The 16513-nt window shown below is 37.8% G+C and overlaps 1 protein-coding gene across 1 annotated transcript in view; it reads left to right on the forward strand.

Moving 5' to 3' along the window:
* Positions 1 to 1229: 1229 nt before the first annotated feature.
* HEATR3 (HEAT repeat containing 3) overlaps positions 1230 to 16513 on the forward strand; it is a 17067-nt gene continuing 1783 nt past the window's right edge. The window contains exons 1-13 of the mRNA XM_009575759.1: positions 1230 to 1399; positions 2193 to 2280; positions 3234 to 3346; positions 5136 to 5245; positions 6018 to 6158; positions 6928 to 7211; positions 7909 to 7999; positions 11043 to 11200; positions 12115 to 12197; positions 12455 to 12591; positions 15100 to 15188; positions 16001 to 16144; positions 16247 to 16423. Of these exons, the coding sequence (XP_009574054.1) occupies positions 1353 to 1399; positions 2193 to 2280; positions 3234 to 3346; positions 5136 to 5245; positions 6018 to 6158; positions 6928 to 7211; positions 7909 to 7999; positions 11043 to 11200; positions 12115 to 12197; positions 12455 to 12591; positions 15100 to 15188; positions 16001 to 16144; positions 16247 to 16423 (1662 nt within the window). The 5' untranslated portion in view covers positions 1230 to 1352. The remainder of the gene's footprint in view (positions 1400 to 2192; positions 2281 to 3233; positions 3347 to 5135; positions 5246 to 6017; positions 6159 to 6927; positions 7212 to 7908; positions 8000 to 11042; positions 11201 to 12114; positions 12198 to 12454; positions 12592 to 15099; positions 15189 to 16000; positions 16145 to 16246; positions 16424 to 16513) is intronic.

Consider the following 16513-nt stretch of genomic DNA (forward strand, 5'->3'; position numbering starts at 1 on the left):
GCCGGCAGCTGCTGCCCCTCGCCCCGGGCCCGGCACCCCGTCCGGGCTCTCTTTCTCCTTCCTGACGGTGTCGGAGGGCCTGGGGCAGGGCGAGGGGCAGCTCTGTGCACCTCGTCCCAGGAGGCGCTTTCAGGCAGTTCTTGCAGTGCTCGGGTTTAGGCTACCCGACTGGAGAGTTTTCCTACAGGTAGCCAGAGCGCTGAGTCCAAGATTCACACCTGAGAAATAACTGATAGAACATGCTGAAAAAGACTGGGTTTGGCCACTTGTTGGCCACATTCCTGGTTTTGGTTTAAGTATTACAGGTAAAAACTCGTTTAAACCTCCTCCTGCGCATGTGACTTTAGAATCAGAAGTAAAAATCTGTTTTCCTTTAAGTAAATAAATCCCCTTTGTTCACTTCACCTAACTGAACTCGTTGAACAAATCACTGCTTGGTTATTCTTCTGGGCTAACCTGTTTAGTCTTTAGGAAAAAAAAAAAAGAGAGAGAGTTAAAAAAAGTATATATAAATGCACAGGTGAGGGTGAACTGAGATACCTCTGTTAGTTTCAGTAAGGTGGGATCTGAGGTACCACTCTTTTCCACTCTGCTCTTCAGCAGATGTTTATCTTTTCTCTTAGGTTTTCAATGAACTTCATGACCTTCCAGGATAGGCACTTCTGCTGTTTTATTATTTTTATGGTTTGCAATTCTTACATCACACCTAAACCTCTGTAATAGCACAAGTCAGTGTTGTCTGGTGGGCGTAGAGAACGCTTGCTTCTTGTCTTTAAGCAGACGTTTTTAGTCTAAAGACTATGATGGTTTTTTGTGTTTTTTGATTCTTCAGTTTTTCTTTATGGTGGCATATGTTATGTCTGTTGTACTTCCTTGATGGTATTTTTCCCCCACACTTTTGTCCATTTTTTTTAAAATGTGCTAATTGGAAGTAGATATGAGGTCTCACCAGTGCCAGCTAGTGTCAAATCAGTGACTGAACTATGGTTCTCTTGTTAAACACCTGGAATAGTATTTATCTAGTCATATAGTTAACACACATAACCCAGGCAAAGATTTATAAACTTCCATGGAAGTTAAAAGCTCTTGATTCCATTCAGGAGCAGTAAAACAGGAGCTGCAGTGCTGGGCCTGCAAATCAAAAGGCGGATCAGTCTTTTCACTCAATAAAAACTTCCAGCTACCTTTTCCCTCGCCCCTAATCAGCCCTGTTTGTGTCTCCCCAGCTGCAGCATCCAAGTGCTGAAGTGAGAGAGTTTGCCTGTGCCAGTATTTCCAAGCTGTTGCAGCAGAAGCATGTAATCCCAGCCTTTCTGCAGAGAGACGTTGTCCGATGCTTAGGACCATTGTTGATGGATCACAGTTTAGCTGTTCGTGAGACAGCTGCAGGTGCTCTCCGGTAAGCAATTGTTAATATTCACTTAGAATGAGGTATTTCTGGCATGGTAAAGAAAAGAGTGGGGTTTTGCTGTTAAAAGCCGTGAACTTGATTGCCAGCCTCTCTTGCTTTAACTCCGTTTTGAGTAAGTATGCCTACATCAGTTGAAGTCCCGAGTCAAAGGCTTTTCTTGCTCCAATAGGCTGCCGTGAGACTTTAATGTCAGGAGCAGGGTTTAAGTTAGTTACTACTATTTTATCTACTCCCAGTGGAATGCGCTGCTTTCCATCCTTATGTTAAGAAAAAAAATCAGTAGTATGAAGAAATATAGAGAACTTGAATGCTGTTAGTATGGCCTTTTGTGTCTTGATGACACTGTAGGAGTGGTGGGTTAGTTAGACAATGCACATAGCTGGCTTTTTGAGAGACTTGTAAATATTGGACAGCATCATTTTGAGTTGGTATTCTGCAGTCAGACCTACAGCTTTCTTTATTTGAACAAAAATGTAATGCTAATACTTGTTAACATTCATGTTGTATCTTACACTGAGTAATACCAGACAGAAGTCATGTTTTAGTACAGATAAGCTTTCTAGTTACACTAGACAAGTAAGTGAAAATAATTTTTATTTTTCCCAACACCAAAGTTATTCTTTTATGTTAGGAAGGTAGAAGACTAAAGTAACTGATGAAGCAGATTGATTTCAAAACAAAAAGTACCATAACCTTTAGAGAAGAATACTGAATGCATGTTTTTTTTTAAACATTCCTGGAAGATATTGTATCTGATCCAAAGCATTTATTTTTTTCCCAGAAATCTGAGTGCTTGTGGAGGATTTGAAGTCTGCGATGACATGGTGACAAAAGACATCATGACACCCCTTGTCGCACTTCTGAAAGAGGTGTGTTTATTCTGATTTTAAAACTGATCTAGCCGTTGAATTATCCCATTTTCAAAAATAGTTCAATTTTTGTAGCTATTATCAAGATAAGATATTTGAAAGATCTTTTAAAAGAATGTTTCAGTAGGTTTAATAGTACAAAGATTATTTGAGAGATTTCAAACGACTTGCTTCTGCCTCCTGACCTACTAACTTGGGTCTGTGGTGAGATTTGCTGCCTAGGATGATTTTTGCATAAACGGTCTGGAGATTTTGGGTCTGGCACGTCAGTCAAGACAAGTCTATTCTGTCAGTCAAGATCCAGATCCAATATTTATGTTGCAACATTTTTCTAGTGAGGTTTTTTTGGTAAACAATTTTGTCTAAATGAAAGCTTGGGTAGTTGGGTAGTTACTGCTATTGTAGAATAATCTGTACTGAATACCTATTCTTTGTTTGGTCCAGGTGTTGCAGTGCAGTTTGGAAATTGCATTGAATTCTGTCACCTGCTGTCTTTGTATGAGCAGCCTTGAGCAATACCATCATTTTCTGTATGTTTCTTCCCCATTTTAAAATATGGGTAATAGCATTATTGTAAAGCACAGCAAGATATTAGCTGAATTAATCCTTGTGATTAGAAAGAACTGTTGAAAATTGCATAAAGACTATTAGCAAGAAACAGCATTTCAGGTTCTAAAATTGCTAAGTGTTTCTTTTTATAAAAAATGCTTCTGAAGACTATTGTCTTCAGCAAAGCAAGTACTATAAGAGTCTTTCTACAGGTGAAAAAAATTATCGATGATTCAATTACATTGTGGCCCAGCTTTCATAGAGAATAGGAAACTGGTCAGGTTTTCTGGTAATAAACACGTCATGAGAGATCTCTCCATTCACTCTGCTGCTAATGTTTTAAGTTTTTGCTTTTCTTCTTGGCTTGTTTGTTTCCCAAACCTGGTTCTCTTGTTTGGTTGTAGTGTAGCACTGGACTAGATGCTAGCCAGCTCTCTCCAAAGAAATGCAGAGAGATGAACAAAAATTATGTTGAAGACATAGCCAATGAGGCTATTAATTTGCTGTGGAATGTATGGTAAGTGCTGTGTAAACACTGGCCTTTTAGAAGAGCTAAATTAAATTGTTCCTGAAAAAGAGCACTTTTGAGTAATTGAGGCAGAAAAGCAATGACTGTCCTTGCATGGGAAGATGTATTCAGTTGCTGATTCTGATTTCTGATTGCATTGCTCCGATGTGTGCTTTGCTTAATAAATGGCAACCCCTCGTCTGATCTGAAATACCAGTTTATCTTCTACTGTAAATTACTTTTGTAAGTGAAGGATTCTAAAAGTGCACAAAGTTGGTCATTAGTTTTAGGAGAGTGACAAATTTTTTTTTCTATTGGTTGTTCATCCTAAGTTCTGATACTGTTTTCTGAATGTGTTCTGTCATAGTCTCCTGTACAGTTTGGGTTGTGGGGTCTTGCATGCAGTTCTTGCATTGTGATACGGGAGATGGAGAAAATTAAATTCTGATCAGTGGACTCCAGTGCTCTAGGAATATGAGGAGGTTTTGTACTACTTCCTCCCTCTGCAGGGCATCCCAAAAATTAATATTAATATTTGGACAAACTATGCCTTAGTGGCTGAAACACTGATACGAATCTACTTAATTATGTGAGAAAGAATGTGAATTGTTCAATTAGTAATTTACATTGGAAACACCAGGTGAAGGAAGACAAATGGCAACACTATTAATACAGAAATAAACATTGAAGTGATACAAACCTTTTCTGGAAGTTCTCCTTGAATTTTGTGTTTTTTCTCTTTGTTTTGTAACAGCTCCACGTCATTATACAGTTTGGCCCATACAGAATTTTGTTTTGTACTGTACAGTATTTCAGCGGAGCTGCCTCTATGTCTGTCTGTCTGTATGGTATGGCTGCTCGCTTGAGGCCTCATTTGTAAATTGGTTTTTTTTAGGGACTGGAATCTAGAACAGTACAGAAACTGCTTGCTCAGCACCTTGCACAGAATACATGACCCTTTGTGACTCTGACTCAACAATGTTTTGTGTTCATTGTTTTTTATTGCTTTTGTAGACATAAGTGCTTTGGAACAGGAACTATAATCATTAAGTGTGCTATAAATCACTTCTGTTTTTTGAACTTCATGGCAATGACCGTGAACTGCTGACTTCATTGCTAAGTTTGGTACTGATAAAATTGGGGCTGGCATTGATGCTGAGACATATCATCTTCAAAAACTTCAAATTTTTGAAGACCCTTGTAGCTAGTTAGGTCCCATGCTTTTTTAGTTTGATTTTGTCTTGTATCAATATATTAGTTTAAAAATGGGAATAGCTGTGAAAACTTGAAGAAACATCAATCCCACTGTTAGATAAGTAACGTAAATGTCACATTTAGCATTGATTTAGCATGCATTTCTGAATGTTAAAAGCAGTCATTTTCTGGAGTAAGCGAATATTGATGCGAGAGGCAACAGCCTGCTCTGTTGTTGGTGGCTTTGTGGGTGAAGTCTTCCATGGCTGCAGAAAGCCCTGGGCTGGCTTGTAGCCCGCAGCTATAAGCTGCCTTTCACGTTCTGGCTGGCTCTGTCCGCATGAGACTGTACTTAGGCTCCTGAATACCGTGCGTGAGGAAGCAGCTGGCAGAAGCCAGCTTTCCTCAAAGGTGTTCAGGGTATTGCAGCTTCTTTTTCTCCATTTTACATAGAGTTGATCATAACCTCGATAACGAAGGATAGCTCTTTGACTAATGTGTAATTCTTAAGTAGGTTTTTAAAATGTGAGTAATAGTGAGAAAAATGTTGTTACAGTAATTTTTTCCTGGGAAAAGTGTTTTATTAATCTTTTTTATGCATTAGTGAATGCAACAATACCGCAGTATCCATATTCAATAAAGAAGGATGTCTGGAGGCTGTGTTACATTACATGAAGAAATTTTCCACGAATGTGGATCTGGCTATTTCAGTAGGTAAGTGGTAAAAAGAGAAGATAAGGATTCAAAGATTTTTTTTTTTTTTTTTTTTCCCTCTACTATGTCAGTGTAACACTGATGTCACATCCACTGCGTAATGCACCTGCCTTAGTGTTACTTAAACTTTACACTGAATATAAGACTTTAAATTCCTTCCTGGGCAGCACATCATTCAGAAGTTGACATCTGTTGTGCTTGTTTTCAGTCCAAAGGAGAATGGCTTATTGGTGGTTATATGGGAGGAAAAATTTTGTTGAAAGAAAGCTCTAGACGGAAGCTGTGTTTTTCACTTTGTCTTCTGGTTTTGGTAATGAAGGGTTTAATTTGTAGAGCGAAGGACATAATCCATCTAAAAAAACCCCAAACAACTCCTGTCACTTTCAACGTGTTTTTATTAGTAGTATTGTTACTATAGTCCTATAATGGTCTTACAAGTGTTGTATGTGCTCACTACATTTTTTTGGTGTTTTCCCTAGGCAGTATATAAGGAGAAATTGAATTTTGAGTAGCTGAAATTAATACGGCTTGTCTGGTGTGGTACTGTCCTCACCTGTTTTATGTACAGGTTTGCCAGAGAATGTGATTTAATAGAAAACACAGTTTGTGAAGGACAGTGTCATATCATTATAACATGATGTTGCATGAAATGTTTTTTCCTGTGCCTGTTTCATTACTCCAGCTTTCAGGAAGATAATGCTTTCTCATTAGGAGAGTGCAAGCTACTATTGGCTTTGTTAATTATCTTTGTGATTGTTGTTGTTTGCTGCAGCAAACTGCTTGCAGGCAGTGACGGAAGATAATCCAGATCTTCTTTCTTCATTCAATGCTTCTGCACAACAAGTATTGGAAACTGTGATGTTGTGTCCAGAGAGCACAATGAAGCATATCCTTCTGAGAACACTGATAGCAGGTACGATGCTCGAGGGCGTTCGTTGCTTTATGGTGGAGAGCACAGCAGGTAAAGGAGGGTGGGAAGGACAGGAGGCTTAGTCTTCTCTGCTGTAGTCTGGACATCCGATCATCAAGGCCTGTATAGGTGGTTTGTGAGGTTATTTGTGCCTCTTGGGATTATGTTTTGGATCAACCAAATATTTGCAACTAGTTTTAAAACTGCCTGAAATGCTTAATTCTGAATTCAGTACCTGCTCAGTGTGGTAACCCATTTTAACTGTTCATTTGGTTTTCAACAGTGAAATGAGTCAATAGTAAGTAGTACAGAAATTGTTTTAATTTTAATAGGCATATTTACCTCAGATTCTCTACCTTGTGTTCTTCTTTCCACCTCAAATGCTCAACCATGGTGATTTTTGATACTGGAGTGTAATAAATTAGTTTAATTTTGAGAATCCTTAGAAGACGGTTATCTCACGTGGATTTGTTATCACAGGTAAAAAGTGTCACCAAGATTGCTCCACATAAATATTCTGTGTATCCTTACATGCTGAAAATTACTTAAGCTTAAGATGTGGGCGTAACATAGTTATTACAGATTAGTACATGAAATGCTAAACAGAAAAAAATACAAGTCTATAGAGAAAAGACTTCAACATTCATACTGAAATATAAGCACTGAGTATTTTAACTAGTGGAGGCTGTGTCCTTACAAAATACATGGCTATTACAGAGCTGGGAATTGAGTATTTTAACAGATTTTTATATTTCAACTATCTCATGTGTAGGCACTATCTGGAATATCAAGGATACCATTCCACCAGGCAGCCTGGGAAGCATGGTTAATGCAATCCTGAAGATTTTTTCAGAATCATTAGCGATAGATGCTGGCGAAACAATTATTCGTATGAATGAAGCTGAAAAAACCAGGTTAAAACTTGCTGCGGAGGCAGAAACTGAGGAAAACATGAGTGATGTTATAGACAACTCTGTTTTGAGTGAAGATGATGACATGGAAGAAATACCAAAAGGAAAAGTCAGAAGAGAAAATGACATTTCAGACCTACTTCCAGTAAGTGTGGCTGGCTGGCTGGTTCTCAGAGAGCTTAGTGCATTTGGCTGAGCATCTGACTGGTCTTGACTGAACGTTAGCCAGAGTAGCTACCTATTAGTGTTACTAATCCTAACTCCCAAATGGCTTGACTATTTTAGCTAAAACTTAAAAGCTGAGCATGGAGAATTTCAACTCAACTTGTTCAAATGTGAGGAAGTTGCACGGCACATCAGGAAAGCACATTTCCATTTTTTTCCTCTAGTGGAAGGTACAGGCTTATCTGACACTTCTCCCTGTAGCTACTGCAGGAAGTTCTGATCTCTGCATAAAGCGAGTGAGACTTCTAATGGTTGTAACCGTTCAGTTGTGAGTGGAGATGACACAGAGGTTAATGAATGCATTCACTATTGCGTACATAAAACAAATAACAGAAATAAATGTTTCTGTTAGGACTTTAGCTAACATTAGGTAATCTTTCTGTTACAACTTTAGTGCAGGTGGTGTTTCTTAAAGGTAAAATTTGTTCTGAAGCATCCAGCAGAAGGATGATAGGTTTTGTTTGCCTCTTGGTTTTGTTTACTTTTTTTTTTTTTTGAATGGGGAGGGATGAGAAAAGGAAGTGGCTGGATTGTATTTTTAACTGACAGCCTGGATACTTTAAATTGCTCTGAAATGTTTTACAAAACTAAATTTGGTTCATATTTTTCTTTTTTAGTCTGATAAGTGGGAACTGAAAGAAGTGACAGCTTTACTAATGGCTCAGCAGACTGCTCTGGAAATCATTGTTAATATGTGCTGCAGTGAAGGTTTGTAGGAATCTCTTTCATTGCAAGTGTTGCGGTGCATTTTTCTTCTGGAATAGGTCATGTTTAGTTTGCTGTTTGGTGATCTTACCTTTTAAGGGTGGATGCACATAGACTTTTTGTCCCTGATACCCTCATCTAGGAGGCAGATTGGATTGTAATTTCTATTACTAATTTAAGTGGGTTTTTTCTCATTAAATAATTTCTATCGCTTACATATTTTTTTGCATGATACTACATCTGCCAACATTTAAGAACAAACAAAAAAGTACTTGTGCCGAAGAGATATTTCCTAAAAAATATTACAGCAAATTCTTTGTTCAGTTAGAACGTGGTCTGAGTGTTCATCTGATACAGTATGGATGTGAATCCTATTGCAGGACTGGGGCATCAATCTTTTTTAAAGCAGATAATCTTCTAGTTTTGATTTATTTTTGATACTAAAGTGTTGCAAAAGAAGGAGGAGAGACAGCTTTTGCATGCAAATTCTGGCAGCAATGATTTAGGCTGTTCAGAGTTCCACCTTTATGAGCTTTTTTAGAACAGAAAGAAAGGCTGTTACTCTGGGGGGAGTAGGAAATAGATATTCTGTATCTTCTATGACCTCTGATACTCAGTTTTGATCGCTTTTCTCCAAATCTTCAGGAAAACAAATAAATGATTCTCAGGTTCTGTTTAAACAAACAAACAAACCCCGCAAAACTCAAAAAACCTCTCCAAAACCTGAAAATTGTAATTGCTAGTACAGTTCATGAGCCTGATGCAAAAGTAATTGTGTAGAAGATAACATTCTAAGTAATCTTTCAGGTTCTAATAAAATCCACAGTAATACCCAGATATTCCCAGTGGTGATTTTTTTTTCTCTTACAGCGCAAAGAAATTCTGCACCTAGTATGTGAAGCTTATTTCATAACTGCGTTTCTCATCTAATGAGCTGTAATTCATAAGATCTCCCCTTTAATTGGAAAATCTCTTGTGGATAAGCTGCATATTCTGCTATTCACTCAATGTAATGTAAGGTTGATTGTGTTGTATTTCACTACAGTACTTCACCCATTCATGGGCAGGCAGACACATAGTCTGTAGAAATTAAGAGGAATCCAGAGGCAGCTGTTCATTTAATTTTCAAGTTATTTGAGGACTAAAATAGCTTTAGCCATTATGCTGAGTTTATAGAAACACTCAGCTTGCCACAGAACTGTGGGAAACAACCAGGCTAGCAAGAGACATGTTTTACTGAATGCTGGCCGGCATTTGGAAGAAGCAGAGTGCTGTCCTCTTAATGGAGACACGGGAAGGAATCCAGGAGACTCCAGCATCGCTGTCCAGTCTGTAGTTCGTAGGTTACCAGCGCTAGTTATGATGGGATTGCCATTGGAAATGCTTCTGAATTTCCAAGAATGTTACAGGAAACCTGATCTTAGTTATGGGCTAATGTTCCAGAGTCCAGTTCCTGCTCTGCCCTGGTCACTCACTGTTGAACCTATGATAACTGTTGTCTTTGTTGTTGCTGAATTGCATGGTCGGCTCATATAGTTATCATTTAATTTTCAAAGGAGATTTTTGTTTTCTTTGCTTTGTAAAGATGCAGATGGAATTTTTTTAGAAGAGGCAAGAGACTGAAAGGGGGGATGTCTGCTTTGTTTTCATGCTTGTTGCCACTGTGGGTTAGTAAAGCATAAAAGACAACCGTTTTCTCATGCAAAGGCTATTAACGCTAGCATATTATGGCTGTAGAATTAACTGGATACTACCATAAGCAAAAGAAGATGCCTGTCTGATCAAGTTGTCACAGCCTGGTGAGTTACTTTGCATCAGATAAACAGTAGTCATCACCTTCAAATAAATTCTTAAGCTGCTGCACAGTGCAGGTGAAATGTGTTCATTTAGACCTTTCTTGCTGTATTTTAAGTGAATGAATTTACCTTTTGCCACAGAAAAAGTGCATGGCTGTTACCGTAGTTACTACAGTACCTGGATTTCACCTGAATCTCTGTTGTCAGACAAAATTACTTGAGGGCGAATATGATATTTTTTTGTCGTAGTGTTGAATGTCCTGACCTATGTATGCAGGCAGAGCTTTCACCTGTCAGTGAGGAGGATCAGTCCAACTTAGGACTTGCGTAAACACCAGTGTCACACTAGTTGAAATGTAACCAGGTTTAAAACAACTTTAGATAAATCAGTGTAAACCCTGTGGACGTAGATATATCAGTTTAAATATAAATGATGGACTTAGCTTGTGCTTGTCAGGCCAAGTCCGCCTTAAGCCGTGGACAGATTATTCACTTTACAGTAGCTGTGCCCCTTGGTTGCCTCAACCCCTTTCGCCATGTCTGCCCTTACAGATCTGCTAGTAGAGTAAATCATCTAAGTATAAACCTAGTTCAGGTTTATAACTACAAACCTAGTTTAATTTACTTAAAATATATTGCCTGAAATGGCTGTCAGAGATGATCTGGCTTGCTTTGGCTTGTTTTGCTGTCGTCATTTCCTTTCAACTGGCTGTACTGTGGAGACAGTAACATCTTCATCCAACCCAGTTACTGCCCAGTCAGAGGACATCTGTCTGTGGCTTCAGTATTGCCAGAGGAAACAGTTGCCTTAAACTGATTGCAGTTAGTAAACAAGTTAAATTACACTGGTGTATTTGCATGCTTGAATCTACCTCAAAAAGTAAAATGGTACAGGCCAAGTTAAAATCCTAGTAAATGCTTTATGAAATGTTTCTTCTATACCTTTTTTGATATCTTTAAGTGAAGCATAGCTAATATCGGAGAATGAAGTACCCGTGTATGAAGAACCCCCTCATAAAAATACTTGTTGCCTCAGTGAATATAAAATAAATATTTTTTTAAAATAATTAAAACAAAAGTAGTACAGTATTTAGAACTGTGGCTTAATGGCACTTGGTTTGTGTGGACTTCGTTAGAGCCCAAGAGCTTAAAAGACTCCGAAACCAAGAGCTGGAGCCAGGTTTAATTGAGAAGTAGGATACCTATTACATAAGTGATGTTACATTTACAAGTCTGTCTTCTGTTCTCAGATCCCTCTGATGACGAATGGGAAGAACTCTCCAGCAGTGATGAAAGCGATTTGTTTATGGAAAACTCATACAATGAGGGGGGTGGGCTCCTAATGTCACCCCTGTGCCTCTCTGATGAGGTTAATTCAGCGTTTCTGAACAACCTCATTCCAAAGAAGGTGGTGTCTTTTATTTTTTTTCCAACACATAGTACGGTCTTTCCCTTGTGCCTGATTTGTATCCCAAGTTAGGCAAACAAATTATCCCAATCCATCTGGAGAAAGGGAATATTTTTTTAAATCAGTTTAGCTTCACTTTATTTGGCGTAGAGGTGGAGCATCATCACATGAGCTGTCGTGACCTAAATAACTTCTTCATGTAAGTGGAAATAGAAGGTTCGTGTGTTTCAGAAATCTAGTGCTTTTATTTATTTTTTTTTTAATTTGGCTTTTCCAAAATACAAAGTTTATTCATTGATTTGGACATGAAAAAGATTACCTTTCTCCCTGTTTTATACATAGTGTCTGAAGTACAATATTTGACACTGACAAGAATTCAGATGTTCTTGTTTCAGAGTTTTGCTCATTCTTATTTGGCGTTGTAAAGATGAAGTTCGTCATTTGAATCAGTTATTATGCTAGTTGAGCAGCGTGATAGAATTCTGACCCAAGACATCAAGGTGCAAGATGATTCAAGACTTTTTGTACTTAATAGGAAGCAGTCTAAGTTTCATGGCAAGGTCTTTTAGACTTGCAGCTATCTGAAAATTCTATAGCGGAATCTGTAAGAAGGAAGATTTAAATAAAAAAGAATAGCAGAGACCTAGAAAATCACCTTTTGTTCAGTACAGTTGGATACTTAAAATATGCTCTGCTAAACCCAGTGTATAATTGCACCATTTGAGTGATTGAGGAAGATTCTGGCATTTTTAGCCAGTGAGACACTTGCTACCTGGAAAGCTTTGAAATATGTAGTTTGAAGTATCTGTTTGACATTAAGCTAAAATTTCACTCTTCCCCACAAACACACCTAAAAAAAAAAAAGAAAAAAAGAAAAGGCTTTATTGCTAAACCTTTCTTTTTCCCCTCCCCAGATTCTTGAAAAAACTGCTTTTCCGAACAGTGTTGCTCTAGACATCTGTATGCACAATCCGCCTTGGAAACCATTAATTAAAAAGTAGGAGTTTCATTGTCTCTCTTACTATTTTTCATGTATATTCAGTTGTTTTAGAACTCTTAAAAGGATTGTCCATCTTTGGGTTGCTTTTAAGATCTGGACAATGGCAGATCTGATACGTGATTTTGAATAAAGAGATACAAATGTTTGTGTAAACTGCACACCAGATCAGAGCCTTATTTAATTCAAGATCCCTCTTTGTGTTTTGACATCTGTTTTCAAAGAGATGTGCTAAGTGCATTTTTTGTTTGTTTCAGACTGAATGCAGTGCAGTGTAGAGCTTTAACGTGTCTTCATAGCATTTTGTTAGTGTCAGATGTGGATTGTCTTGGAGGAGCTTCAGCACTTCAGTCCCTTGCACAGCATCTCTCGCAGCTAGTCTTTTCTAAAACGGGTAAGATGTAAAGGGGGCTTGTTGACCTGGTTCATATAGATATAAGGTAGCCATGTACATTGTTAAATTTTAATGCCATTTTAATACTAATTTTATCCCTTTGGTCTTTCAAAATAAGGATACTGAATGTTGGAAATGTGCTGACAAAAGAGTGTATCCTGATAAGATGTGTTTATCCAAATTGCATCCTGAGCAAGTATGCTTCTAATGCAAGAATGCTTTATGTCTGTGTATGTGCATGCAGAAAGTCACTAAGTTAGTGGATGAATCCTGCCTTGCTGTGAGACTAGAACTGTTTGCTTGATCATATTTGTGATAATAGCAGTTTTGTCATCAATCAGACAAGCCATGAAGAAGATGGAACATTTTCATTTTAAATGTGCAAACTAGCCTAATGAGACGTGAAAAAAAGAGTATCTAGCACAGTCTTTCACGTGATTTTTTCTAGGAATCTTACAATATTATGGCAAAGGTGGTTGTTGCAAAAATCTCGAGAATGTACATGCTTTTTACAGTAGGAAAGATAGCAGCCACCTTGTCTCCAGGATATGCTTTATGCATATGATTGCATAGCTTTATTGAAAATATATTTGCAATAAGAAAATATGCAAAGTTTTTATGACTAAATATTAAACTCCTTAACTTCCTGTTATGGTGGTGGTTCGATTTCAATGGAGAAGGCAATAAATTTATGTTTTCTAAAAATACTATTTTAGAATATCAGGTATATGCTGGTAAACACTGTAACGTATCCACTGTAGTTCCTCCAAGGCACATTATTTCACAGAGATACTGTGATGGTTTCCCCATAGATCTGCTAGTATCAGTATCATTGGATGGTCTAGTGTAGATACGCAGCAGTTAGCATTTCCAGCTACCTCCTGTAATCTTATACATTAGATCAGCATCATTCCAATAATACTGTTGGACCGTTTACGCTATGATCTCTCTGTTACTAACACTAGAGAAGCTGAACGGAGATTAAAAAACAAAAAAACCACCACACACAAAAAAAAACCCAAAAACCAACCAACCAAACAAAAAAATGGTTGCAAGCTGATGATCTGGTTCCTTAATGGGCTGCTTCATTCAGACTATTTTGATAATCTGTTTTTGTTTTAAGGTCAGTGATGATGGCTTTTCAAAAAATAAGAGCTATTCTTAGAGGCTGAAAAAGCCTGCCAATTCTCAAAATTGTCAGAAAACATTTTTCCTAAGACAGATCTGTTGAAGTCTAGCATATGCATGGCTTTGTCATTTCTTGCCTCTTAGAAGCTTGAGAAGCTCAGTTTCCTTCCCTTCCTTCAAGCATTTTCATTTGTAGCCACAAATGTGGTGTAGTTCTTACTTGCTGTAGTGTATAGTATGACACTGCATTAATGCTTGAAAATGCATCTGCCTGCAAAACACACTTTTTTCTCAATGTCATTAAAAGCGTGCGATCAGTCTATGGAAGCATTATTACTGAGAGTGTAGTGCTTGAAAAACTAAAATGCAGGAAATGAAAATAAATATGAAGACATTTGCGAGGAAGTTCACATGAAATACTTGTCTCATGCTTGAAGAGCAGGACTTGCAAGATTTCAGGGTCTACATGTTATGCTTCGCAATAGTCAGAAAGTTCTTAGATGAAAATGGAGTACCCTCTTCTTAGCTGAAGACAGAGGGTACTAATAAATTAGTTTAATGGCCCATGTCTATTTTTGTTATTGTGCTATTTTTTTAATAGTTAAATGCTATGTAATTGGAAACTGCCAGATAGACTTGATAACATACCAGCATGTGGTTAGAAGGAATTCTGTGGGTTTACAGGGTGAAAAAGAGGCATAAAGATCTAGTTGCTTACATGGGAAAGGAGGAGATACGCATGAAATAATCAAGAGTTTCTGCATCTGGAGTAGTCCAGAAAATAAGAACACATTAGAGGAAAATAAAAAGCTCCGAGAAATGCAGAACATACATTGAAGATGATGGCTGGTGTTGATGAATTTGTAGTTAAACAACAATAATAGAGTGTCTGAATTGTACATTTCTGAAAGGTTATTAAACCACCGGAAAACATGCTCTTTACATGAATTGGAAAGAGTCCAGTGTTCTGGGTGTCTAAAAAGCCTGCTTAGAAGACAGAAGAAAGGAGTTAAAGTATGTAGTCAGCTTCTGTAGTTTTCTCAGTTCCTGTATTAGAGCCTCCATGTGATACCAGTTTTCAAGCTTCTGTTCTGACGGCAGTGGTTTGTACCATACATTAGGTCACACAAGTGTCTTAACCAAGGATGTGCCTGAAAATGAAGACCAACTGTGGTCTAACTTCCAGATTCAATTAATACTGAATTCAAAGAAATCACTATGGTTACAACCTACAAAGACCAGTTTCTGAAAATCTAGCTCTTCCTGTTTGCGGTAATACCTGGAGGAACAATTAAGGGATTAAGGAATTTGTATTTCTTTGCTTCTCGTATCCTTCATGTTCCTGTTTAACTTTTGGCTCTGGGTTCAATTCTTTGACAGAACTCCCTACAGACACAGAATTCCTGGAAGCCATAACCAGTGCTTTGAGGGCTCTCCTACAAACAATGGCATCAAAGAACATCTCCCAGGTAAAAGCTTTCAAACTCAAATGCTCTGGTAGGTTCAAATTCATGTGAGATTGTGCTGGAAAGTTTTTGAAATAAAACCATTTAAATGAAGTGCTAAATTTCAGCACCTGTGAACACTGAAAACAGATTTAATAGCATTCACTCTTTGTATTTTTCATGGACCTTACAGGAATACTTTTTAATATATCTCCTCCGTAACATGTAAACAGATGAAAAGTATTTCAAAACCAAAATAGAAATAAGCTACAGTATCTTTAGGAGATGGATATAATGACAAGCGTTTAGTAAATTAGCACCTACAAATGTGGATTCTTTATTTCCTGATGTCATCTGGTTGAAGGTGGTTGTCCTAGAATCCTGGTTGGACATGAATTAGTGAGCTAAACATAGGAATGAAGCATAATAATTTGTTATACAAGACGTAATACTAGATGGTCTGGTGGTCCTTTCTGGCTTTAAACTGAAAAATGAGCTTCTATACTATAAGTTGTAATGAGTTGGAAATAGCTATTGAGCTAGGCAAATTTGTGAAAATCCCTTTGGGCTCAGAACTTCTTCCTTCAGCTTCATGACAGCCTTGGTTATGTTCTGGGAGAAACACCTTAAGAAGTTGAAAGGGAGAGTTTAACTGATTACATTTTCAGAATTCATGTAGTTTTCATAATACAGGAGACTCTGTTTCTCTGTTATAAATTTGCCTGTGTTCTGTAAAAGGAAATGATCTAAATGTCATATTTGAGAATTTCCATGAAAATGTATATATGTCTATCTTTTTTTTTTTTTTTTTTTCCCCTCCCCCCTTTGCTAAACAGTGTATGACTCCTGAGCAGCTACTGGCTTTATGTGAAGCTGGTATTCACAGCAGCAATGCCAGTGTTAGAGTGAACGTAGTGAGCATCCTTGGAATTTCTGGCAGCGTCCTGGCAAAAGGACAAGATACAGCTGAAACACTAAAGGTGAAAAAACAAACTTTGCATTGCAAGCCTAAACCAGTTTTGATACTTCTTTCAACTTCCTTAAGCATTGCTGGAAGAATCAATTTTTCTCTCTCATTACAGATGATTGGAAAATTTCTTCTTGAGGTTGCTATGAAGGAATCTTCTCTTGTGGTAGCAGGGGAAGCCTTGGATGCACTTTTTGATGTATTTGCAGATGGTAAAGAAGCAGAAAAAGCGGCGGTACAGATCAAGCTGCTTCCAGCACTGAAAGAATTTCAGCCAGTGTTCAAAACGAGGGTAGGCATCAAGTGCAGCCAGCTCAGGGTCTCAGCACACAATGTGGCTTAAAGCTTTGAGATTTGGGCTGCTAGAAGAGATAATTAAGCA

This window comes from Fulmarus glacialis, unplaced genomic scaffold (genome assembly GCF_000690835.1).
Source record: "Fulmarus glacialis isolate BGI_N327 unplaced genomic scaffold, ASM69083v1 scaffold24764, whole genome shotgun sequence".
NCBI classification, from domain to species: domain Eukaryota; kingdom Metazoa; phylum Chordata; class Aves; order Procellariiformes; family Procellariidae; genus Fulmarus; species Fulmarus glacialis.